Source organism: Argiope bruennichi, chromosome 10 (genome assembly GCF_947563725.1).
Source record: "Argiope bruennichi chromosome 10, qqArgBrue1.1, whole genome shotgun sequence".
In the NCBI taxonomy this organism is placed as follows: Eukaryota; Metazoa; Arthropoda; class Arachnida; order Araneae; family Araneidae; genus Argiope; species Argiope bruennichi.
In genome coordinates, this window is record NC_079160.1 from 115,716,961 (window position 1) to 115,743,474 (window position 26,514).

Below are 26,514 nucleotides of genomic sequence, written 5' to 3' on the forward strand. Positions count from 1 at the left end.
CGGAAGCACTTCACAGCGCATGAATGAAACAGAAAGTGTTGCACTTTACACATTGCAATCTCCATATGGCTTGCTTCTCCGATATTCTTTTGTTATATTTAGAACTCGACTGCAACCCTTATCTTTTCTATGAAGCCTGATTCATGTTCAAAATAATGATGCCCTCTCTATCTCAAGCGAAGAAGTTTTAAAGATTGCGAAAATAACGAGAAAAACTATCCTGAAACTATCTCGAAATTTTTGTTAGCCTCTTAACTCCTTTTCTTTTCTCATAATCGAATGAATTGACACAAATTTCGAGAATGTATCGTCCAACTGATTCATTCAATGTTCCACAAAATTTTTGAATGTTTTTAGATTAAGCGTAATTTTTGTATCCAATTATAGCGTCTGTGAACGATGCAGTGTCAACTTATCAGTTTGAAACAGTAATTCGATGACTGTATGATGAACGGGCACGCTGGTTACGAGGTTATTATATATATGGTCTAATGGCTCATGAATTTCAAATTGCCTTTTCAATTATTTATTCTTACAACTTACTTAGAACTATATACACTATGTACAGTAAATTTGCTTTTGAGTAAATTATAAGAATATTCTAGCGCCTTTCATGTATAAGTACAGTTGCCTGCCACGCAAATAAAGCAATAATTAAAATAAAATATAATACGTCGCTTAACAGCGCCATCTGGTGGAACAGAAATCTATAACAGAGAGTAATTAGACAAATTGTCTTACTTTTGATTCTTCAATTAATTATTTTTATTAAAAATAATTCATTTTAATTTTTAAATATTGGTACTGTTCTCCACTCGACATTTTTATGTGCTAAAACCGCATGGCACGCTTTGTTCTTCTTAGTATAGGAATAAAACGATTTAGGGATTAACTACCGATATTGTCTTGCTTTTTGTCAAATAATTAAAAATAACTTATTTTGATTTTGAACTTGGCGTACTGTGCTCCCCTCGAATATCTTGTGTATTAAAAAAGTATGACGCATTTTATTCTTCTTAGTACATGGGAAAAAAAACTGAGCAGAGATTTTGAGAGTCTTATTTTCCATCGACTATGTCCAAAATTTCATGCAGCTGTTGCATGCATGCTGTTGCTGACAATACGGAGGGCAAATTTCATTCATCTAGCGTTTCCATGTATCACAGCGTTTTCCGATTAACATAATCACAAATATGTAAACCAAAAGACAGTCGACTTTTTGATGGGTCGGGTCCAAAATTTGATTACAATCGTAATGATAAAAATGCATGCTGAATTTCATCCATCTAGACATTTGCATTTCTGAATTATCGACTTTATATGGACACTGAGGGAGATTGTAGATGATTTCATTCGAAGTATGGTGTAAATAATAATTGTGGCATAAAGGGAAAGAGGGGAGATATTCCAAATTTATTCCATCAACCGGCTATATTTTTGAATTATGCTCTTGGATCAATAGAGATGCAAACATATTTTCAAAATGATTCTTTTTTCAGATTTGAGTTTAGTTATATTAACGTCCCGTTTGAAGCAACACTAGGGCTATTTTGGGACGGACCTCGTCATTTTGAACCGCGGTCAGATGACTAGGACGACACCTGAGCTGGCACCCCCCTCTCCACACCAGCGGGAGGACGTTTGGTCAGGACGGATTTAGCGTGCTACAGATCACCTTACACGACGGTTCTTCGGTGGAATCGGGTCTCGAATCTGAAACCCTCCGGTTCCGAAGCTGAGACCTTACCACCAGGCCACCGCGGCCCTTTTCACATTTGAAAAGGTCTGAAATGGGAAAAAATTTTCAAATTTGAAGATCAGAATTGTTTTTAGGATTATTTTCGTAAGATTGAAATATATTCCTTTTGTATATATATCGCATGTAAGAAAGCAGAAAAGTTAGTTTGTGTTAGCTAAAAGTTAGTTGATTATATAATTAGTAAATATTTTTCATATTTACTATGTATAGGAGTTTATAACCTTAATATAAGAAAATCCAGTTGAATTAGCTAGAATAACTAATTATAAAACCAATAAGGACATTTTCCTAAGAAAAATTCTGCGTCCTTTTTGCAGAGTCTCTGTTTTGAGAATTTTCTGGAAAATCGTCGAAAATCCTCTCCAAAAATACAGAAATCGGCGCTAAATAGATTCAAGGATATGAATGCCACAGCATTCATTTTTATTACAATTTAAAACGATATGAATGCTATAGTATTTAAGTCACTTTATCAAATACGTGTCTTCTTAATTTTATGAAATCACTGCCCACTTTAAAATAACGATATCGAATTTTATCTCGATATGTATTTTATATCAAACAATATCAAAATAACCTATCGAAATTGTATTTAAAAAATGAATGAAATATTGTTAAAAGTTAAATCTAGTATTCACGGGTTGGGGGATATGTTATTGCTTAATAGAATTTCAAAAATTTAAAATTTTTAACTATTATAAGCTATTTTTTTAAAGTTTTCATAAACTATCTGAATTCCATACGCTATTATCTTCAAATGACGTTTTTATTTCCTTTGTTTTATTATCATTTTAAAACATGTTCAATGCTACAATAACAATTTTAAGGGAATTCAGTAAATTAAATCATTTTTGAATTAAGGCCTTTTGGGCTAAATAATAAAAAGTTATACTATTTTGTAGCTAAAACGCTTCAATTCAGTTTTTCTGATTCACAGACATATTAAGTTTTGAATAAAATTCGCTTTAAAATCACACACAAGCATTTGAATTCACAGTAAAATAAAACTCCGTTAGAAGAGAGAAATATGTAATGAAAAATTGAGAAAGATAGCTTGAAAGACAGCAGAATAAGCAAAAAGTTGCCACGCATTTTTGTTGCTGTGTAGAAGTTTGTAAAATGATAAATAACTCAAGAATCGTACAAAAGAATTCTCACGTAACCTCAAATAGGAAGCAGTAATTGAATTTAGCTAAAAATAAACTAATCAGTATTTCCTAAAGGAAGTTTTAACTCCCAATTAGTTACTTGGTCGGACGTCATCGATGGGGTTGTATAACATATGCGTTCAGTCGCATTTGAGCTCATCATTAACAAACATCAGTTATAGCTCAGCTTGTAGGTCTATTGGGATTTAATTATCCTTCGCATTGCCAAATTTTTATTCATTCGCAGGAAAATTTGGCGAAAATTGATTAAAGCTATAGAGAATACATATTTCTCGTTTTGATAAGAGTGAGATCGGTAGTTGAAGGTTCTTTTTAGAGAGATAATTACCTTTTGTCCCGCAATAAGACTAATAGTTATCTTTCAAAAATTCGAAAAGATTTTTACATTTTTATTTCTTTATTTGTTTGCGTTCACTAGACTATAAGGAGAGCATTATTAATTTCCTGATAGGGAAAAAACATAGGGATTTTTTCAGAAAAATAGAGATTTTTCAATCCACTAGAGTTTTGTATGAGATTCCCACGTTTTGTTGTTGAAATTTAAATAATACATACATCTGATACAAATTAAAAAATATGGGGGCCATTGATTTCAAACATGGATAATTAAAAGGAATGTAGTAATTTCGTATATGATGTTATTTATAAAAAAGGTGTGATTCTGGTGTGAAAAATAATTACTTACAATTTCACACAGTCACAATCAAAAGGTAACTTATAAACGCATATTTTTCTTGCAGGTATTCAGATTTATATTTGCGACATAAGGCGTTAATATTATTCTTCATCTTTTTTTTATAATTTTTATCAATTAAATAAATTAGCAATCTTGTCTTTTTATGATTATTTCATTTAGTTTCAACATACTCATTCTACCATTCTGTGTACGCTACAATTTTCTGCAAAAACTTGTGGACACTTTTAGACGAAAAATATTTAGAATTTTATTTTGATGCAATGGTTTAAATTAAACTAAAATTTTAAATAATAATTTTATTCAGAAGTTTTTATAATTCAGTTCTTGCTTGAATATTTTTAAAGTTCTAAATTGTTATTGTATTAAGAAAAATACTTTTAATGAATACTTTAAGAATAAATTTTTAATGTAACTTCAGCAGCAGAAAAGATATATGAATACAGAACTTGATGAAGAAATAAAATTGGTTCTAACTTAATTCCAACAACAGAAAGCAAGGCTATAAATTGGGTTTAAAATGGAACTCTAAAAAATTGTTAAAGAGAAAATTCAAAATTGTGATGTAAATTGAATGGGAATTTATTTTTCAAATAAGTATACATTAAAGTGCAATATAATACTAATGTATATATTAAGTGTAAACGAAAGGAAGGGAAAATTGATGACATATAAACGTTTTATAACTTTTTAATTTTGCAAAAAATAAAAAATCAAACAAAAAATAAATAATTCGGGGTATGTATTTTACATAAAATACTTTATTTAAAAAGCAATTTATTTTAATTACATGAGTAAATGCTCAATCATCTATTTGCCAATTTTTTAAGCAGTAATTTTAACTAAAAAAAAAGTTGAGCTAGGTTTTGAAATGATTAAAGTCTGATAATTGAAACTAAATTGAAAGATAAAATCGTTTGCAGTCAATTTTTTTAATTATTATGTTGTGGATGAATTATAAAAATAATCTGTTTTTATGCTATCTTCCTCTTTACGTTTAAGTGATTGTATATTGTTATCGTTATTTTCCTGTGTGTTATTTTCGTTTTTCTTCTAGTTGAAATGACGTTTTCTTCTTTTAATCTCCTCTTCAAAATGTAGGAATTTGAAATTGTATATTGAGCAAATGTGATTTTAGCTGCTATTTTGAATGTCAGATGGTTGCTTGTTTGCATTGTGAATGGAACTAAAGGTACAGAAAATTCTTTATGTTAAAGCAGATATAACACATGTGCTTAAAATACACAAAGTCACTTCAATTATAACAACGATGCCATTCGAATTCCTACCTCCAACATTATAATGGGCTTATATTTTCGAACACTTCTACAATTTTTTTTCCTTTTCATAGTTTATTCTTTTCCTTTAAAGAACAAGGTCCTTCTAAAGCTGAATATTGTCTAGCTTCATTCGCTACCCAACTTCATAAAAGGAATTTAAAATAAAACAGATAAACAAAATTGCATAGTAAATCATATGGTTTGGAATCTCTCCATGTGTTATTGGATTTAAAATTCAAAATTTCTGCTAAAAATGAATTGGATCAATGCCAGATTCTTTCCTTCAATTTATTTTAAATTAGCTTTATCATTAGCTGGCATTCTATCAACATTTAATGTCTTTAACGTCCTCATTTTGTACCTTTTTGCTTAAGCTTGTACCAATCCCAGTTTATGAGGATTGATAGTTTTATACCCGCTTTCTGACCCTCTAGTTTCAAAACTGAAATAACTGCTTTCTTTCAAACCAGCGTACATGTTTCGGAAGCATCCATAACAAACAGAAATACTGATACTTTTGGACTCGATTAAGATTTTATTCACTGTCAGTTATTACTTGGAGAACTATGCTCATACTGCATTTGTTCTATGAATGTTCTCCATGCACCCTCAGAATATCCGAAATTTAATTCCATTTTTCAACACTATTTTAGTTCTATTGTCTGCGTTACTAGGAAAAATTCCACATATTCGTCTTGTTGCATTTTTAAATCAAATAGCATTTGTTTTTATTCTCTTATATAAGAAATGTTCAGTTTTAACTGAAAATTTTCATATTTAGTTTTATACAGTTGTAAGATTATACTTTTATTTTGATGCTATTTTTATAGTTTAGCATGGCGCATAGTAACCCTACGAAAAGAAAAGAAGAAAGAAAATCTGTAAATTTTTTCCTGCCACTTATCGTCTGCGCATATCTCAAAATTTTCAAGGTGACTCACATATTAAGTATATAAATCTAACAGGAAAAATATTCTAAATGACGTAAGGAATACTATTTTATGCAGTTTGAGTCAATAAATATTCTGATGCATTCCGAATTTTATATTTTTAAACTGCCCTTCGGTCTTATGACTCATATTGCGCAGTGTACAAAGCATCCTGTCCGTTCACTTATACCCATTCATGCTCATAGTACATTCCGAAGGATTTTGGCTATTCCGTCAGAATAATGCAACAACCGAAACGTTGAGAATTTCTTCCGAGTAGCTCCAGGGACAATCATCTGACTTAAGATAAATCCACTGATCAACGAAATACCCAGATATAAATATTGTTAAACATATCTATAATGTCATACGATATACTTTTCAGAAGAGATCTCCACCATGTCGTTTTTCTATAGATTTATGGACTGCTCTGCAGAATTCATGATGTGAATTTCCTCCAGCATACCTTCAGACATCAGTCAACTCCATGCCACCTGGTGTTGCTACATTTCTGAGTACTCATGGGAGCTATACAGTATGATAAGTGGATGTACCAATTTTTTTGGTTCTTCAATGTATTATTTATATCATTTTAATAGTCTTGAAAACAAAATTAAGGACTGAATTTTATGATGCAATTCAATAAAAATCAAAAATTTTTATGGAAGAATTTTTTGAGATATTGCATAAATTATAAGAAATATTATTTAGCTCGCATAAAACTTCTACAGGGAAAAATTCAGTTTTCTGTACTGAGGTTTTTAAAAAACATATTTGGTTCCAGTAAAAAAAGTTTTTGCATTTATTAAAATGTAATCATTGACGCTTTGTTTTAAAGTTCAAATTTTACCGGAACTGGCAGAAAATTAAATAGAGACTTATAATACAATAAACAGAACGTTTTAAGGCTTTTATAATAGCATATTATACGATTATCAGATTTTCAAACTTAAAAATATTTTGCAGACGAAGTTATTAAGAAGCCAATTTACATAAAACGTTTGACTGAAAATTTTAGTGAACATTAATCCCAATGAACAACTGATCGATAAACGTGGCAATTATAATTAAAGTTACTATATATTTTTGTAAAATAGGCTCTAAATAAATTTTGAAAATTAATTAAAAATAGTAAAACATTATAAATATCATAATAAATATCATTGACCAGAATTTCTTTTTAATTTTAAGGTGGCGTAAAAATAATGTTTTGCTATAATATTTTCTGAAGTTGCAGAATAATTAGAATGTAAGTGTATTTTCGAAAGTTTACAATAGCTTCAAAATTCCGCTTAATTTTTATTAATTAAAATTTTACGAAAGTCACTCTTAAGTGCACATTTTTACCGTCAAAAGTATATATGTGGCAAGTTTAGAAGCATAGCACTAAACGGCGTCAGCAGTAAAGAGTCAACATGCACAAAGACACACGCACATTCATCTTTGTGATAAGTAAAGATCATTAGCTATGATCGAAGTTCAAAACAGTTTGTTCAGCCTTTTTGGAGATATGTGGAAAAATATGTAAATCCGAAAATCTCCGGGAAACTTTTGGTCACATATTGTATTTAAATATGACGACCAAGAATCAAAACAGAATGAAATATGAGCAAATAAAATTGAACAGGTTGTCATACTAAAAATAAAATGGCATTCTAGATTTCAGATTTAAGCGAACTGAAGCTATTTGAATGAATTTTATCAGCATATTCATATTGAAAATGTATGTATTTTCTGAAAATTAATCAACATTTTTTATCAAAATTATTTATATGAATACTGTTTGTTTTTTTTTAACTTTTCGTCAATATGCTTATTTTGCAGAAAAATTGAATTTAATACCACATGTCTGAATAACTTCAGTGTAAAAAGGCATTTATTAACATATTTCAAGAATTAACTTAAGGAATAAGCAATCAAGGTAAAAAAAAATCATTTTCAATTTAAAGATTTTTTTTTCTATTTTAATGTTAGATGAATTGTTCTTGATATAAATATAACGAATGCATATCCTAAATGCTTCATAAAATGTTGCTTTTATTCTGTATGCTTCATAAAATGTTGCCTTTATTCTGTAATCTTCATAAAATGTTGCCATTATTCTAAATGCTTCCTAAAATATTATCATTATTCTAAATGCTTCATAAAATGTTGCCATCATTCTAGAAGCTTCATAAAATTTTTAAGTTTAAAGCAATTATTGCAATCATCGCAACTACATTAATTTTAATACTGAACTAAAAAAACTGGCAACATAATCAGCGATATTTTTGATAAATCAAAAATATATAATATTTTTTAAATTTAAGGAATTTTCTAGTTCAATCTTTGTTATTTAGCAAATTCTATCTTAATTATTTTTCCTAAAACTATTAAAATGACAATAAATGTTTTAAAATAATTAAAAGGCGTATACACATTCAAAATTTCTGGGCCAATCTGTAGCGATTTGAAAGAAAAAACTTAAAATCATTTGAGGTATATGACAGCTCTTAGTTTATATAGTTTTAATCCCGCGAAATTTAAATGAGACCTTAAGTGATGTTGACTATTATTTCGAAAGAATCACGCTCATTTTATCATTTTGAATAAATTTAAATGAATCATATTTTTTATCAATAGGATTTTAATTTAACAGATAGCTTATGTATTTTTCAGTAAATAAAAGTGTAAAAATTGATAATCAGGTAAAAGATTTCAAAGCAATTTGGTACTGATAGACGACAAATTAGAACTTTGAAGCTATAAAAGGATATAAACAGAAACAAAAAAAATCAATGGCCGTCTGAATTATATTTAATTATAAATCTTAAAAAGCATGTGGAGTAATTGTAAGAACTAGCCATCTTTAGCGACCAGTTTGTTCTTTTAGATTATTGACTTTTTAGACTGCTAAAATATTTATGAAATCCATTCTTTTAAAGAAAACATTTCACCTTATTGTTTGAAACGACTGAAAAACATGAATTCGATTGAATCAGCTTACTTCAAATTAAAAAGTGTATACTTTACGAAATAAAAGCGGAAATGTAAATCCTACTACTGAGTTGATGATTGTAAAAACAAGCGATTGAATGTTTTGATGAAAGAGCTTGAATTCCAACATAACATTTAAAAACATTTTTACATATAATATATTATTAAAATTAAAGGGGAAATTCTACGAAATTGAAATTAATGTCTTTAAAAAGATAATTTCTGATTCTTAGATAAATACAAAGTTTATTTTCGTAAGGTAATTGTTTAAAAGAAATTAACATCATTTTCCTTAGCCAAGTCATAACTATTTTTCATCTGGCGACAGTTGAATCTATTTTTGCGCTCGATTGAATTTTCTGTTTAAAGCCTATTTCTTGATTTCTTTTTATCTTCTTTTCTCCGACTGAATAGATTTTTTTTTCCGTGGCACGGCAATCCATCGCCTGAAAATATTTAATAATATTTTGCTGCTCCATTAATAAGCTACTCAGAGTACTGAATTCAACGTAGATGTGAAAATGCCCAATGATATCGTCTGAAATTCCATGATGGTTTGTTTACATTTGATGCTAAGCAATACCAGCGATTTCTGTAGATGTAATAACCATCCATATTGTTACGTTAGCCATTGATATGTCACTTTCTGCGATGACAAACTGAAACAGTCTTTCTCGCTCGCATTTAATTAATTTAACAACTCATGCAAATTTCTTCTTAAAGTGTCTCTTAGTAGGTATAAAACGCATACTCCAAGACAATTCTATTAAAAAAAATTTGAGAACAAGTGTAAGAATTAAACAATATTGATAGTTTCAGTATTATTTCCATTCAGTTTAAAATGCTTTCTTTCTTTTTCTCGACAAAGATAAAGTTTACGGTGTGGTTACCATTCTAACGATTGAGCGCATACAGCACTAGTTAATGACTTAACTCAAATGCGACTAAGAACATCTAGCGCAATCCCATTATGGAGTATTTAAAAAGCCTTCGATATGAAAAAAATGGCGAAATCGGTACTTTAATTGAGAGTGTCATTTTTCTCCACAGAGAATGTGTAGAGAAATTCATATGATTTGTACTCCTCTGTATATTCTGTATGAGAAGAAGATCTTAAAAGTTTTCTCAAAAATGAGAGCTAGAGAGGGGGAAGGCGACGATTGATAACATAACTGAAGGGAAAGCTTTTGTATGATTCAAAAATTGGTGAAATCGGATCTACGATTGGAGCTGGGAGATTGGTACTTTATTAATATTGCCGCATTGAAGTAAGACAGTCGAATCTCCATGGCCGAATGGTCATGGCACTGGTCTCATGATCAAGAGACCTGGATTCGAATCCCGCTAGAGACGATGCGATAAACAGTATATGTAAATTCTTAATTCCTCGATTTTATGTTCTTCTTTATTTCATGTTCCAGAAGATACTGGACATTTCTTTAGTTTACTAGACAAGTGTTCTGGACTTTTCTTACTGTCTCCAGAAGAATATTCTTGAATTTTCTCTGCTAGTATAAAAGCAGAAAATTTGTCAGTTACTGTATTCTCAGTTCAGAGTTCAGTTAATAAATTCGTTTATCTCTACCTCTTGTGTGTGCCATTCACTTCTATACTATAGCATCTACGTGACATTATTATTATTTTAATATATAGATTTATCATTGGTCTACGAAACATATTTAGATATCATTATAAATTTGGTTAAACAGGATGAAAGACGGTTAAATAAATATACATAAAAATAATTTCATATCTCCAAAATCACGATTGATCAAAAATCTTTAATAACAGAAAGGGATATATTACCATAAACTAAGTAAGATTTCTTCCAAATATATTTACTTTTTCTTCATGATGAAATATTCTATAAATTTAAGAGCAAGAAAATATGCGGCCTTTTGATTGGTATTAATAGAAATTTCATTTATCTTGTCTATAGAAAATGAATTGCATTAGAAAATTATTTGCATAAGGCATTATTTTAGATGAAATTAGTACAGCTAAAAATATTCAATGCAAGAGATAAAATACATTTTTAAATCTATTTTCTTCTATAAAGATTTCTTATTAAGAATTTTCAAAAATATTATTTCTATCGGGTTTTAATGAAAAATGTTTTATCATTTGTTTGCCTTTTACTTTTTATTTTATTATAGAGCCTCTTTTCTGGTAGACATATTTTCTTTAACAATTTTTTGTCTACCAGATATCTTCAAAAATAAATAAATATTTTAAATATTGATACAAATAAATATTTTATCTTTTTCAGATAATATTTTCATTTATTCTTTCAGAAAATTTGTTTATTAGATATGATTCAGTCGACAACTCATTTATTTTTATCTTTTATTTTGTTCAAAACTAACTGATGATTAAAAACTGTACTTTTTACTTGGAACAAGGGCGATTCTTTTATTTCTGAAATATATTATGATAAGAAATACGTATCACCATATCAGCTGGGGGAAAAAACCTTTATAGTTTTTTATGTATAATTATTTTAGTATTCTCTCTTGATAATTTGCATTTCGCAGACCATCTTGAAAACTTTATGTGCATGCATCTCCCTGTAAAAAAGATAAATCCAATACGCAGAAAATCCGTTGGACTTTTATCATTTATACCAATTGAAATAAATTCATCTGCATATCACAGCAGGAACCGGATGAAATCGTGCAGATTAAGTTTAGTGAGTTTGATATTGGTCACTATTCAACGCAATCATCATTACACATATAATGATGATTGCGTCGTTAAAAAGATAATAAAGATTGCAAAGGGATGAAAGTCAATATCATGCCATAGAAAGATAAAGTTGTAAATGATTTAAAAATGATATGATATTTATTGAAGGGAAACACATGTTCCGAGTGCAATGTGACTTTATTAAAATATCGCAGTTTCAACTTTGTCGCAGTTACATAATGCTGAGATATCTGTTCCATTAACAAAAAATATACTTAATTATAGTAATTAACAAAAAAGAAAACCGAAAAGAAAAAACAGTCTGACTTTATAACGAAAAATTCGTAAAATCTTTATAAAATACCATACTCTTATTTTTAGATACTTGAACTAATATTAAAAATTTAACTTTATTTGAAAAATTATGGAATATTTCAATAATGCAAAATTATACGAAATGTTCTCTTTATTTTTACAAATCCTGTTAAAAATCTGAGTGAACTAAATCAACTTTATGCATTCATTAACTGAAAAAATTGGAAATTCTCCTCTCTACTTGTGACTACAAACAATACATTTCAAACTAATACAAAATTAAACGAGTTAATTCAAATTAAAACGCCATTTCAGATTCTACTTTTGTTTGCACTAAGCACTAAAGAATATGAATTTTTCACACTTTGTATAGCTGGGAACAGATATCTGCGTTTTTTTTTTTTTTTTTTTTAATTTATGTCTGATTTTCATTACCCATTTTAATCGAATAGGGTTGAATCCGACAATAATCTGATCCATTACAAATCCGCTTTGACAACCAACCAGTCAGTCGAAACAAAATGCTTTTGCAATTCAAGGAGGATCAGTTCTTTTAAATAAAATTTTCACTCATAAAATTTGACCCAAAAGCACTGTAAATCCTGTATTATTATGTCCGCAAAATTTCTAAAATTTAAAAAAGATGCATTTAACAAAAATTCCTTTTCTTGTTCGAAATTTATAAATGTTGATTTTTGATCAAATAATTTTAAAATTTTCCGATAAAACTTCTTAATCTATGATTCACAAAAGGGATATAAAACTACCATGGAAAATATAAAATTATTTATTTCTTCACAATTATTTAACTGTCGTCATTTCTTTTTTGTCGTTACTCTCGTTTTTCTTTTTCATGTTCGTAAAAATGGAACTCGTATTTTTTCCTTTTCCAACCTTTTTTTACTCTGATACAGTTTTGAATAGTCTTTATATCATTGAGTAACTCTATTGTCATACTCACACACCTCTTTCCCGACCATCTCTTCGTGTAAAAGAGATTTTATTTAAAATGTAACAGACTTTGGTTAAGTCAAATGATTCTAATTTTTGTAATATCATTAGTAAGGTTTATTTTTGATTTCAAAATGAATTTCATTTTTACTTTTTCGTGTTCGAAATATACAAAGAAAATGTTTTGTAACTGTCAAAAAATTCGGACTCGAGATTTTAACGAATCTCGACAGTTCAGGCTTCCTGAGTCCAAGAATGTCTTTACGGCATTATGTTTATCTGTCTGTGAACACGAAAAATCAAAAATGCTTTGAGCAAGATAGGTGAAACTTGATACTTGTCCTTTATACAAATTTGTAATTTTTTTAAAAAAATTATTAAGCAGTACTGATTAACTAATTTTTAAGGAGTTCCTTGGTTGGCAGTCCGAAAACAAATAAATACAACGGCTACAAAACGTGGATAGGTAGGAAGATAAAATTTGATATACAAATTTATCTCCTAGAGAGCATTTCCATGCCAAATTTTAAATAAAATCTGTTCAAGGGATGGATGTTTTATCGATCTGTATTTCTGCTTGCATGCAAATGAGATCAGTCATAATCACTTAAATGAATGAAATTTGGTTTGTGATCTCGATACTAAAATTGTTGTTTTATACCAAATTTTGGTTTCATTCTGAAAGACGAAGAAGCGTCCAAATTGCATACACTGCATAAGAGAGTACGCCGCGATTTGTAGAACATGCAACAAAGATCAGAGGAGGCAATTTCACTTTCCTTCCGGGGAAAACGCATCAATTGGATAAGATTAACCTTCCATTCCCCTATCTCATTCAAAGGAGTGTATTTCTAACTGCATAACATTATGTCATCCTGCGGCCTGATCCATCTGAGTATTATATCTGTGCCTATAATACTGAGGTTATCTAACTAGTTGGATGGGAACAAAGTTGGAAGAAAAACCCGACCAACATCCTACGATTTCCCTAGAGAAAACAGCATTGAATCTTTTCCCTGAACTACTACATTTAACCTTTTAACAAAATGATTTTCTTTTTAAAAAACTCAAAGCAAATGTTTAACATAGATTGAATTTAAAGAAAAATATTGATGATTTGAAATACAGCCTCTTTACATTCTTTGCAGTTATCAGCCATGTGTAAATTAATTAAAGTAAAAGTAAAGTGTGTAAAGAAAATAATTATTCCTAACTACCGAGTGATTCAAAGGCGCATCATTATACTTTAAGGGTCGGTCAGCCATACCAAATCAAACACTGGGTCATGTGCTCTTGGAAATGTTGTTTGGTCTAAAGTGAAATAAAATGTATCAGCCATAATCATAACATTCAAAGATGCAACAATTGTAGGATGAAGTTGTGAAAAATTATGAGATGATAGCCATGCATTTAGAACATAGCGAAGTTCATGGAGATAGATAAAAAGTGCTGCATTTGCATCATTAAAGTTTTCCAAAATTACCCTTGTACCAACCACACTGAGCATTCTACCAAGAACATTTGCCCATTTTCATCAAACACTATATGGAACCGAATTTTTCATAATTAGCACTATTTAGTTGTAGTTTTAGAAATAGTATGCCCAATAGTATACAAAAACTGTAATTTTTTTTTAAAAATCTGGCTGCCGATATTGATTCGAACTGAAACTGGAAAAATATAGTACTGATTCTTCCATCACACTACACATACCTGGAGCTACACATACACATACGAGGAGCTACATATACCACTCAAGATTTAAATTCTGATTTTGATAGTCTGATTTCGATTTATTTCTAAAAACGCTATGTATTGGCTAGAAGCAAGTTTTGCGCATGTTCGAGATCTTGATATCTAAAAATTACAAGAATTGTATAGATAATTTCTAATAAATCACATTTTTCTGAAGTAAAATGAATGGAATATATCTTTGAAATTTTTGAAATAGTATGAACAACAATATACAAAATCCATAAAACAATAAAGAGAAATCTGGCTGCCCATATAAAGAGTCGAACTGAAGACCTACCAAATAGGAAAATATCATTCATAGGAACATCTGATCATTGCTTCATGCTATACATCCTTCAAGAGGCAGGAGAAACCTACTTCTAATTTGATAAAAAGATTTCTTTTGATGTTTGTTCCGATATCTACTGGACCGAAGATGAAATCAACTGTTGTAGACTGCCCACAACGTAATCCTCGTAATGCCAATTATATTTCTTAAAAATTATAACTTCCCAAATTGTCGACTGAATTATTTTTGTTGTTTTGCATTTTGTAGTCCTATGAAAGAACTGTGATTCAAAAATTTAGCAATACGATGCTAAATGCATAACAAATTATTAGATACCCTGTAAATAATAATTAGGTAAAGTACCAGAATATTATGCACAAATGATAATTTTTTTTCAGTCGCTGAATTTTTAACATATATATCAAAAGTTTAAGAAAGGAAATTGAAAATTCATTCCCACTAAAATTCTAATCTTGGCAAAGTATGTAAATAATAAGTACGAAATGGCTTTGTAACACAAAACTGAGCTATCATGAAAAGGCCACCTTAAAGTATTTACCAATAAGTGAAGGTAAATTAGATAAAAAAAATACAATCAGATATAAAACATCTAGAGTCGAGAGTTTAAGCACTTTTAATCAAATAAACATATTCAACATTAGCTTAACAAAAGAAAAAAATAAACAGCTCATTATCAATTGGTAGATAAAAGGTGCCACATTTCCAACAACCACTGGATTGGCATAACCAACCATTGCAGCAAATTCTTCTTATTCTGATAATGATTTACGTCAGTTGGAGAACAGGCATCAATGAAAATCAAAGTTCTGGGTTGCAGTTCGAAAAGCCAAACAAATACAGTGGACCGATTTACACCATGGAGTACTAGAAAGGAGGTTATTTTTAGAATCGTTGCGGTTATAAATAGTGAAAGAAGAAGAAAAAATGAAAGGGTAAGTCGGTTATCTTGTAACTGATTGAAAGCTTCAATCGGAGAGAGGTTTTTATGATGAGGTTGCGTTTTCGGGACACACCTCCGAGTGGTTACTACGCAGTTCAGAAAGAGGTGGAGAGGAGAGGTGGAGTCTCATTTGTGACTTTAGCCTTGTTTTCCTGTTCAGCTTTCGGACCCTGATTTGAACTCTTCAGATCGATAAATAAATTCCGTAAAAGGAAGCATGTTAATTATTTAAAACGAATGGCAGCAGATTTCGCAACTTTTTTTTTATCCTAAGGGTATCTTAATACATCAGCTGATGACTCGGATGATATTTTTCAATTTTTCTAGTTAATAATTATTGTATAAGTTTTCAATTTTTTCGATTCATTTTAAATATTATGATCGGTTAAAACTTAAATTAGGTAAACATAACGAAGAATGCATTCAAGCATCCCTATTAACTCTTTGTGTGAATTTTTTTTTGGGGGGGGGGCTGAAATAAATCAGGGTGATATAATTCATCCTCCAAATTAAAGAAAAAATTTTTAAATATCCTGGTATAAATATATAACATTAAATAATTAAAAAATAGTGTGATGGAAATGCTCATCATCATGCAAATTTACATGTTAAGTTCAATACAAAATAAATAAAAAAATAATATATCTTTGTATCATTTTATTCCAGATGATAGTTAGAAAAACAATTATTATTCTTATTTCGACACAAATTACTGCATGAGATTGTAGAATACCCTTTACATTTAGGGTACATGCATCGGAGTGACCCACCTACTTTTGGCCAATCTTCAATGTCCGCCTCTTCTAAATTTCTCTACAAAAATAGCATAAATTAAAAAACATTTTCGTCATACATTAAAAGTGAGACAACTGCATAGTGATGTAGCTGTCACATGGTTTTGGGAAGATAATTTGGGCTATTCTATATAAAATGCAAAAAAAAAAAAAAAAAAAAAAAAAAAAAAACAGAAGCACAAAAAAAAAAACCACTTTTTTAAACTCATTATCGTTTTTGTCAGAAAAAAATCTCAGATTAATTATAAAAAAATATTCAAGAAATCGCACGTTTTTTCCAACCGCAATAAACAGCGAAATAACAAATTCAAACTCGCTATAATGATTGTGACATTTGATTTTTTTGACAGCTACGTTCCTTATTATAAAATAATCGTGAAAAGAAGTTGCCAGTAACAACCAATTTACAGCACACCTGTTTTGAGTACAATATTTTGTTCATTAAATGTTAGGATGGAAATTTCCATCATCATGCAAAGATACATCAGGGGTAGTGGTCTCCTAAAAACTTTCTCGCTCACTAATAAAGATAAATTTATGTTTTAAATGCGTTATTTTTTTTATTTATTTATTTATTTTGAAACTCATTGAAACCAAAATTTATTACAAAATTTTTTGTAATAAATTATTTAATTTATTACAAAATTTTTTGTAATAAATTATTTAATTTATTACAAAACTATAATTGCAGTGACAAATTACATACCAAATTTGACATGTTTAAATTACTGCTTATTTAAATTATCGCATTTACATGTTTCTAAAAGCACAGACAGACAAATTTTTTACCGTTCTTTGGAAAAGTTGATAGGTGTCTGCAATATATATGTTAAATATGTGCACTCAACTCTCTTCTCGTTTCGTGGTTACCGTATTAATTTATATTCGAACAGTTAGACAGACAGACATCCACTGAAATGATTTTGCTCGAAATCTGATTGAAGTCTACAAATTTGGTGTAGAGACCAAATACCATATTTCATCCATCTATTTCAAAGACTTTTTTGAGTTGTATTTTGTCACAGACAAATAAATAGTCAGACAGATATAAGACAAAAATATATTTTTTAGATTTTATGAAGGTCCGAAAATTGGAGATTTTTCAAAGTTCGAATCTTTTGTCGATTACAATCCTTTCTCTATACTCCGTAAAACAAGAAAGTAAAAAGGGTCAAGAGCATTTTTACGATGCTCTCCCGATGCTGTGTGATATTCAGAACAACATCGTGGAGATATCTTACAGTATTTTGTGCCAATAGGAATTATAACCAATATAAAATAATATTTCAAAATCGATAGTCTTTTTTTTATTTTCTTCTGAAAAACGTGCATAAAGAAAACCATTTGAAATTCTAAATCAATACTTTTAAAGCAGGTTGGTTGGTTGGTTGTTAGTGTTTTATGGCGCAAGAACCATACTTGATTATACTGCGCCAAGCAAATGGTGAAATAATAGACCAATCTATAAAAAAACACATGATGAATTATAAAAGCAAAAGTTATCAACATATAAATTCCAAAAAAAAAAAGAGTTCTAGTACGTACAACGTTAATAAATTTAAATGAAACAGTGGTATAAAAACCCATTACATTGAAGCAATGTAAAATCAGGCGTTAATGAAAGTTAAAAGTATTAAATACATGTGTAAAAGCTAATGTATTTTAGAAATTTAAAGATGTTTGGGTGGAATTCTAAATCAATACTTTTAAAGCAGGATTTTTATTATTTCAACAAGTTCGATAAAAGGGAAAATAACAGCATGTCAGTAAAATATCTTTAGGTGTTTGGAGGAATGGTGCGGCTCAAACGATTGAATGAATGAAACCAAAATACATATACACACTGCCGAAGACATGAATTGATGAATAGAGAGAAAAAATATGTCAAGAATTGCCAATGCACGAAGAGAATGTTAACTTATAGAAAATGGACATGTGTAAGAGAGCCTAGTGTTAATTAATAAAATATTATTTTTCTCGAATTTAAAACTCTATGTCCTTCGTTTCTGTCAGTGCATTTTTTATCATTAGAGTATTAACGAAACTTTGTATAATTCTTTATTCTCGTGTTCATTGTAATGGTTGGCCAACGTTCTTTACGAATCGATGGCTTTTGTTACTTTTTTTGTGTGCAATTTGACCAAAGTAAGTTTTTCTTACCGAATTCATCTAACCCCCTTGGGGGCACCTCGAAATGAGGATGGAATGCTTCTGGCATGGTGGTTGGATCTCGCCACCCTAGTGGGGGATCTGGCTCCTCCCATCAATGACGGGACGTACTTCCTTCGGGAAGAGTTGTACCGTGGCCGGTGATGGCCCTTAGGACTCAACCATAGTTACGCCATTGTTGCTGCTGCGGCGGTCCGGTCATTCAGTCTTCGTTATCCGTGTGCCTTCGGGCGTGTCAGAGAGTCAGTAATATGACCGAATTGATCTCTCTGTGCCTTGAAGAATCCATATGCAAATTTTGATTTCATTCTATTCGATAAAAAGTAATTTTATGATCAATTTGTACTTATAAGCAATTCAATTGTCCTTTTTTTGAGATTTTGATAATTGTTTTAAAAAATAATGCATTTGTCGATTTAAGTCATATACTATATTTTCTATTTTGTATAACATTGCTGCAAAATTAAAAAGAAATCTCTCGAGTAAACTAAATAACAAAATAAGTAAGCGAGTAAAATAAACAGTATTTTCAAAATTTGGGATAATTTTTGTTTTACTTCTAACTTCAGGTACTTTACGGTCCGAGGTTTATTAATTTTCCCTAAACAAAAGTATACAGAAACTATTGTAATCTTTAAGAAAATTCGAAATCTATACTTTTACGAACCTTTATGTTTTAAGACCTTCCTGTGCTGAAAATTCATATTTGGTAGTCAGTCTGTCTGCCCACCCATCTGTCTGTGAACAAATAACATAAAAAGACTTTGATACAGACGAATAAAATTCGGTATATGAATTCTGAAGAATCAGATTTCAAATTTGCAAAGAATCAGAAGAAGGCTGTCTGTTTGGTTATTCAAAAACAAGTAAACTCAATAACTGCTAAAGTAAATAGTTTCATATTTTTGGTATATATGTTTAATTGATAAGAATTGTTGTCTGTTGATCAGTACTTCCATATATGACAATGCACTAACTTAATGAAATTTGGTGCATGATCTTTTGACTACAGCTATAGTTCGGGTTAAATTTCGATTTCATTCGATATTAAAAAGCCGTCCAAAATGTATTTTTGCACGATAAATTCAGAAAAGAAATTAGATTCTATCCGAAGATCTCTATTTCGTAACTATTGTTCACCAGTGTCAGGCAAAGCATTGGTGATCTTACCCATGGTCGACAATTTTGGCATTGAAGAATATGAGTGAAAGTCTCGGAGAGACTACATCCTCTGATTTCATAACTTTCCAATTCATACTTTTCCTATCAGATAAACCCCCAGGGGGCACCTCGAAATGAGGATGAGATACTTCCGGCATGCTGGCTGGATCTCGCCACCTTGGAGGGTACACAAATAGGTGGGGGATCTGACTCCTCCCGTAGATGTTGTGACGTACTTCCATCGGGGAGGGTTGTACCGTGGCCGGTGATGGCCCTTAGGACTCAACCACAGTTCCCGCCAGTGTGGATGTCGCTGCGGTCCGGTCATTTAGTTTTATGGTTTAATCCGTGTGCCTTCGTGGAGGGTCGGAGAATCAAAAGTATGATTTTTCCTATCAGTTAGTAGCCATGTATTGAAAAGAGAAAATTCGTTGTTTCTATATCACTGTTTCAGTGAAGGACATTTTATCAGGAAGTCTTCTGTCTGTTTGCATGCGAACACAAAAACCCAAAAACGTAGTTAACAAATCTGATGGAATTTTAAATATAATTTAATCAATAAAAGTGCAGATTTGTCTTTTAGTTTGTGTATTCGTATAAATATATATTTTATTTGCGTTTGGAGATTTGCTGTTTCGGCAGGAATGCTAATTTTGTTAAGTTTGAATTAAACTCCCTAAACTTAATTTGATGTACATGATTTCTTTAAAAAATATTTTCAAACATTAAATTCATAGCCTTATACCTATTGTATACATGAACACTCCTAATAAAGGCCATTCAGTGACACCATAGCGCCATTAAAAACGTATTTGGGTAATCTCTCATCTAATTGCATGTTGTCTTTCTCGGTATTGTAACTTCTCTTTCTGATTCCTCAGATAAAATATTTTTTTTAAAAAAATGAAAAATTGTTGAAAATTACAAAAAAGACATTTCTAAAAAATTATCAAAATTTAGAAAAAATTTGCATTATTAAACAAGTATAATTAAAAAAATATTTTTTTCAAAATCAGTATAATAATTAATTTTGAGTAAAACTATTTTCGTAGATTATCGCAGAAATCTCACTTTTAATTAAATCTTATTTTTAAAACAAATCATATTGAAAGTGCATTCCTATCCACTTTTTCAAGTAAAATTAAGTTTAATTTGGCACAATTAGATCAGGCAGTTGGTCTAGGAACGCTAACAGACAAACAGAATATTCACAGAATGTACATTCCTCTTTAACTTGCTTTCATAAAAATGAATCAAAAATCCATCAAACTAAATGAATGTATTTTAATTAGTGAATTTTGCCACAAAAATTGCAGTTACGTGTCCAATTTTGAAACAAATCAGTTCGAAGGCAGAAATATTTTTCTAAAATGCATACTCGATTCTATTTATCATACTAAGAGTCCTTCCCAAAGAAAAAGCACCACTAATAAGCAGATGAAAAGTCGCCTGATAAGTAAGCGGATTTACTTAATCCTGAAGGATTGTAATAATGACTATGGAATTGTTCTTTTCTACGAGGAAGGTTAGTGCAACGACTGGTATTGTTTATTTTGTAACTGATTTCAGGATGTTTCTGATTAGGATGAATGGTCATTCCGATGCAGGTTCTGGAAAATTCAAGACTTCTAGTTCTATCTCTTTATGACCTATATCTAGAGATTCTTCTAGAAAATTCCATTCCCTGTCAAAAGACTATAAAAGTTTTGACGTATGGAGACATTATCTCTCTGGAGTATCATCAAAATGAGAGAAGGTCTATCGAGCGCTATTGTACTTAGCTGTTATTTTACATGCGTTATTTTTCTGTCCTCTAGTGTATTGTTAATCATGTGTGCTCCTTACTGCCAAGGTGAGGAGATTTCGTTTAAAAAAGTCATTCAATGAATATAAACATATTACTCGTTTTACGCACTGACCGTCGACTATCCAGCATCTGAATTTCTGTAAAACCGTATCGTAAAAGAGAATTTTGGCGAATTTCCAAGTGAGGACAATATTCATAAAACGATTTTCTACGCTTCAGCCAGTTTTACGATAGTAAATAGAAGAACTATTTATTTAGAACCGCTACAGAAGGACTCGTTTAGATCACTTCCTACGTTCCAGTCGGTTAAAAGGTTAAGACTACAAGAAATTTCAAGGGAGAATATTCACTTTGTCTTAGGAATGTTTTGATACATAACAAATATCATGTCCGTGCCATTTTAAATTCGAAATGTCAGACACAAATTTAAAATACATTATACAAATTGTTAGTGAAATAAGATTTCTCAGCATGTTGAAGAACGAGATTGGTAACTGTAAAATAAATATTATTATTCAATAATTTTAAAATTGTTTACTATTCTGATATAAAGTAGTTTATCGTATACTAAATAAATAGTTTTGAAAGTTATCATTTTGCTCTCTGGATTACTATTATCAATAAGTCCTTGTGACAAGGAAAAGAACTTTGCTTTGTTTGTTGACGCAAATAAGCTTTGACACTGGGTGACAGTGAAAATGACTGAACTGGAAAGATAAGCATATTGATTCGTTCCAAATAATAATAATAAAAAAAAAACTAATCTTCACAACTTCACGAAGTTAGAGTTCCCGAAGAGGTTTGTTTGCCTCCCAGATAAAACGTCTGATGAATATTCTACAACGTTTCCGATAAATGTTGTCCGCTGCTTGTTGTGCTACTTGAGAATGTTTTGAGGAAGTTCCTCATTATTTTTGCTCCCTTTCCAATGAAATGGGCAAATTCCATCGATTGTTATGCGTCATGGTTCAAAGTCTAATTTTCTTTAATACGTTTTGACGCAATATTTAGACTTTGAATGAGGTACAAAGACGAGATCGGAACCAAAATGTTAAATGCTCGTTTTCCTTTTTTCAACCTATTTGAAATGTTATTGATATTTGTAAAATGCAAAAAACACTAAAGCACTGTATTTCAACTAAATATCAGAAAAAGATGGGAGATATTTAACATAGAAAGTAATTATTACAATGGAACATTATGCTGATGATAAATAATTTTTGGTTTAGTTAAATCTTTTATTACAGGACTTTTTCATCTTTCATTACTGGACTACAGAGAGTACTTTTTCGTATACGAAGTCTAGACAGAGTATTGTCTATATCAGGGGTGGTAAACCTTTGTGGATCAATGTGCCATTTTTTCTAAAGAAATATTTAATGAGGTATAGACGTGCCGTCAAATAATGTTGACTTGTGATTAATGGGGAAATTATAAAACTAAATACTATATAACAACTCAAAACTCTTTATTTACTACGAAAAAAAAACAATTTGCACTGTATAATAGTAAATGTTTTAGTTATACGTGCAATTCAAATTAAAGTAACATTAGTGTAACTTCTGTTGTTGCAGATTAGATGACAAATAACTTATATTAGAATTGTAAGATGTTACTTTTGCCAGAATGCACGCTGAATTGGAGTCATCTGCCAAACGGTTTCTAAACGAATCTTTAATGTTATTCATCTCCGAAAATAATGACTGGCAACCATAGGTAGATGAAAATAAAGTTAAAATAGCATGAGCATCTTCTTCAAACAGTTAAATGTGCCTGGAATCGATTACCATGTTTCCGAAATTTCGTTACTGGCATTTTTACTTATATTTCTCTGTTTTTCTTTCTGTTTGAATCAATTCCAACTTTTTCCTTGTTTCAATAAATTTTTGGATCCTTATAGAAGCAGACTGGAAATCAATCAATTGCATTTCAAATGCTTCAATTTCCAACCAATCGAATTGGGACAAGTTCGGTTTATCAAATGAAGTCACCTGTAAACCATAAAATGGTGGCGTGCCCAAAATATTGTGTCACGTGCCATTGGTTTGCCATCCCTGTTTTAGAGAAAGTAAAACTGGAACGCAAGAATTTGGCGAATCTTCACGCTTTAGACCTTCCTGTGTTAGAAAAACGCCTCTTCGGAAAATATCTGTCTGTCCGTCTGTGTATGACAAAGATAATTTAAAACCATTTTCAACTAGATGGAAAAAAAATTGATACATGATGTTTACATCAAATTTATAAATTTCTATCAAATTTTGAGCTAAGAATTCGATCGAATTTTGGAAAGCTAAGAATTTTGAGCTTAGAAAAATCGAATTTTGAGCTATCGAATTTTCAGAGGAAGTTTATCTATCCCGCTGCCCCAATATAAGTGAATTGACGACTACAGAATGAAGAAAGCTACGTAAATAAAATTCGTTCAAATTTAACATCTATAATATAGACACCTATCAAATTTTGAACCGAAACCAAAAAGCTCTTGATTGTCCGTCGGTCTGTACTTTCAGAAATGTGTAAACGTGATAACGTAAAAACGCAACGACTTAAATATATTAAATTCGTTTGGTGATTTTGTGATAATAAATCACATGTTTGCGTCACATTTTGGTTTATATCAATTGGAGAAAGAACAGATATCTAAAACACAAATTCGATTTTCGGATACTATTAGTCGGATAGAAAGGATTGATCGCCAAAAACATCGCCAAGTGTCACTCGATAGAATAAGTAAAAATGCCAAATTCACGCCGAAGGCTAATATTCCATAACTATTGTACACCAATGTCAAGAAGTTTTTTAAAGTATATTGGAGAAAATTTTGTGGAAACCACTACCACTGGATTGTTGCAGAAGAGCAAATTTGTAACTTTAAATTTTAAGTAAGAGCAAATTCTTTGAAATTTTAAAGCAAAAAAAAAAAAAAAGCAAGGAGAAAGGTAGATAAATTTTGCTACACAGATTCAGTATCTAAAACATCGATTCTAATCAAATTTCGAACCATATCTATCGAACTATTTACCGTTAGTCGATCTTTAAGCTGCTTTACAGGGCCGCGGCGGCTTGGTGGTAAGGTCTCGGCTCGTGAGCCATAGGGTTTCAGGTTCGAGACGCGATTCCACCGAACAACCGTCGTGTAAGGGGATATGTAGTAGGTTAAATCCGTCAGCGCCAAACGTCCTCTAGATGATGTGGTGCGGAGAGGGGGTGGTAGTTCAGATGCCGTCCTCGTCATCTGACTGCGGTTCAAAATTACGGGGTCCACCCCAAAATAGCCCTAGTTTTGTTTTTAAACGGGACATTAATATAACTAAACTAAGTTGTCTTATAATTGTAACTTTGTGTCAAATTTTGGTGTCAGTCGGCAGACAAGAAGGTATCCGTAATGCATATTCTGACGATAGATCGTGCGAATATGCATCATTCAGTGTGAGAGAAAATTTCGAAGACATCATTCTCTTTGGTATTTTTTTTATAAGAATTAGAGTAAATCTTTTGAGCATTAACAAAACTCTTTATTTCTTAAAAGATTTTATTTTCCTAAATAGTCAAAATGCCACATAGAAACGATAAAATAAAGTGCTGTTTTTCGTGAATGTATAATTACAGACATTTATTCTGAAATCTATTTGCGATTTCTAGTAATAAGAGAATAAGATTTAATCGTGAAATTATTTTAGCATATTAATAAAGGCATAAGTATCATGACAAGAATAACCTTCAATCTATTTTTAAGAAATCAAAAATTACAACATGCCTTATTCTGCCTTAACGGCAAAATGTCGAGAACTTTTTTCAAATTGTAGTCCTTATCTTCCTTAATCTAGAATTACTGAAGAATACCAGTTAATTGCTGGTATTTTGAGGTACTAGAAAACGAAATAACTTGCCTCACCTCAGTATCTTTACAAAATTATTTGAAAGCAATTCTGACAGAAATGGATGTTGTTAATCAGACTTTGTAATAATAACCTCTTTAACAAAGAGCAGTTGTATATCAGTGACAACTTTAATCATTAGTGCGAAATTATCCTTAGCAGCGCCTGGCCTGAATCCAGAAACTCAAGAAAATGAGATTCAGATGTGTGCATTATAAACAGGCAACGACCTTCGGCAACGCTCGGTCGCAGACGGAAACTTCCTAAGACGAAGAAACCGGATGTCGTTGGGTTTTGACTTATTTTTCCGCTTTTCCTTTGTAAATAAACAGATAGTGTGCTTATCCTTGTGTTAAACTGTACAAGTTAATTTGCCGATTTTTAAAAGCGAGAATATAAAAGAAAAATGAAATACATGGGATTTTGTAAACAAATTCTTTCTTTCTGCTAACGAAATATTGCTTTCTTCTTAAACAAAATATTGGATTATTTTTCTGAAAAGAAACGAAATCGAATAAACTTCTGAATCATCTACTGAAGAATTAACAGCTTGTTGCCAGAGTGTTGTTAAAACTTCGACTGCAGATAGAAAAAGAGAGACACCATAAAACAAAAACAAATGGACGATTATTTATTAATTAATTTATTTATTTTTTGATGCAAACTGATGAGTACAGAGATCTTCTGTCAACTGTTCGTTCTGGAATTCGAAAACCATCCGCGCTTTTGCGCATGGGTCGAAATATGTTTATATAATCAAAGTAAGGGTTAAAGAAATGATAGAGGTTTATATTTAAGAATAAGGTGAATTCGAATTATCCGCGGTCTTGGATGGCGCAAAAACTGCAAATAACTTGTAATATTTTCGGAGAAAGTATTAATTCATAATGAAATATTTTAGAGTACTTTTTATTTTCTGTAAGGGATCTTAACATCAAATTAATGTGAATAAAGGGAAGATTT

The 26,514-nt window shown here is 30.6% G+C and overlaps 1 protein-coding gene across 1 annotated transcript in view; it reads left to right on the forward strand.

Annotated features, from left to right (window-relative positions):
* Positions 1–15,446: 15,446 nt before the first annotated feature.
* LOC129989016 (uncharacterized) overlaps positions 15,447–26,514 on the forward strand; it is a 52,597-nt gene continuing 41,529 nt past the window's right edge. The window contains exon 1 of the mRNA XM_056097322.1: positions 15,447–15,734. Coding sequence (XP_055953297.1) covers positions 15,594–15,734 — 141 coding nt within the window. The 5' untranslated portion in view covers positions 15,447–15,593. The remainder of the gene's footprint in view (positions 15,735–26,514) is intronic.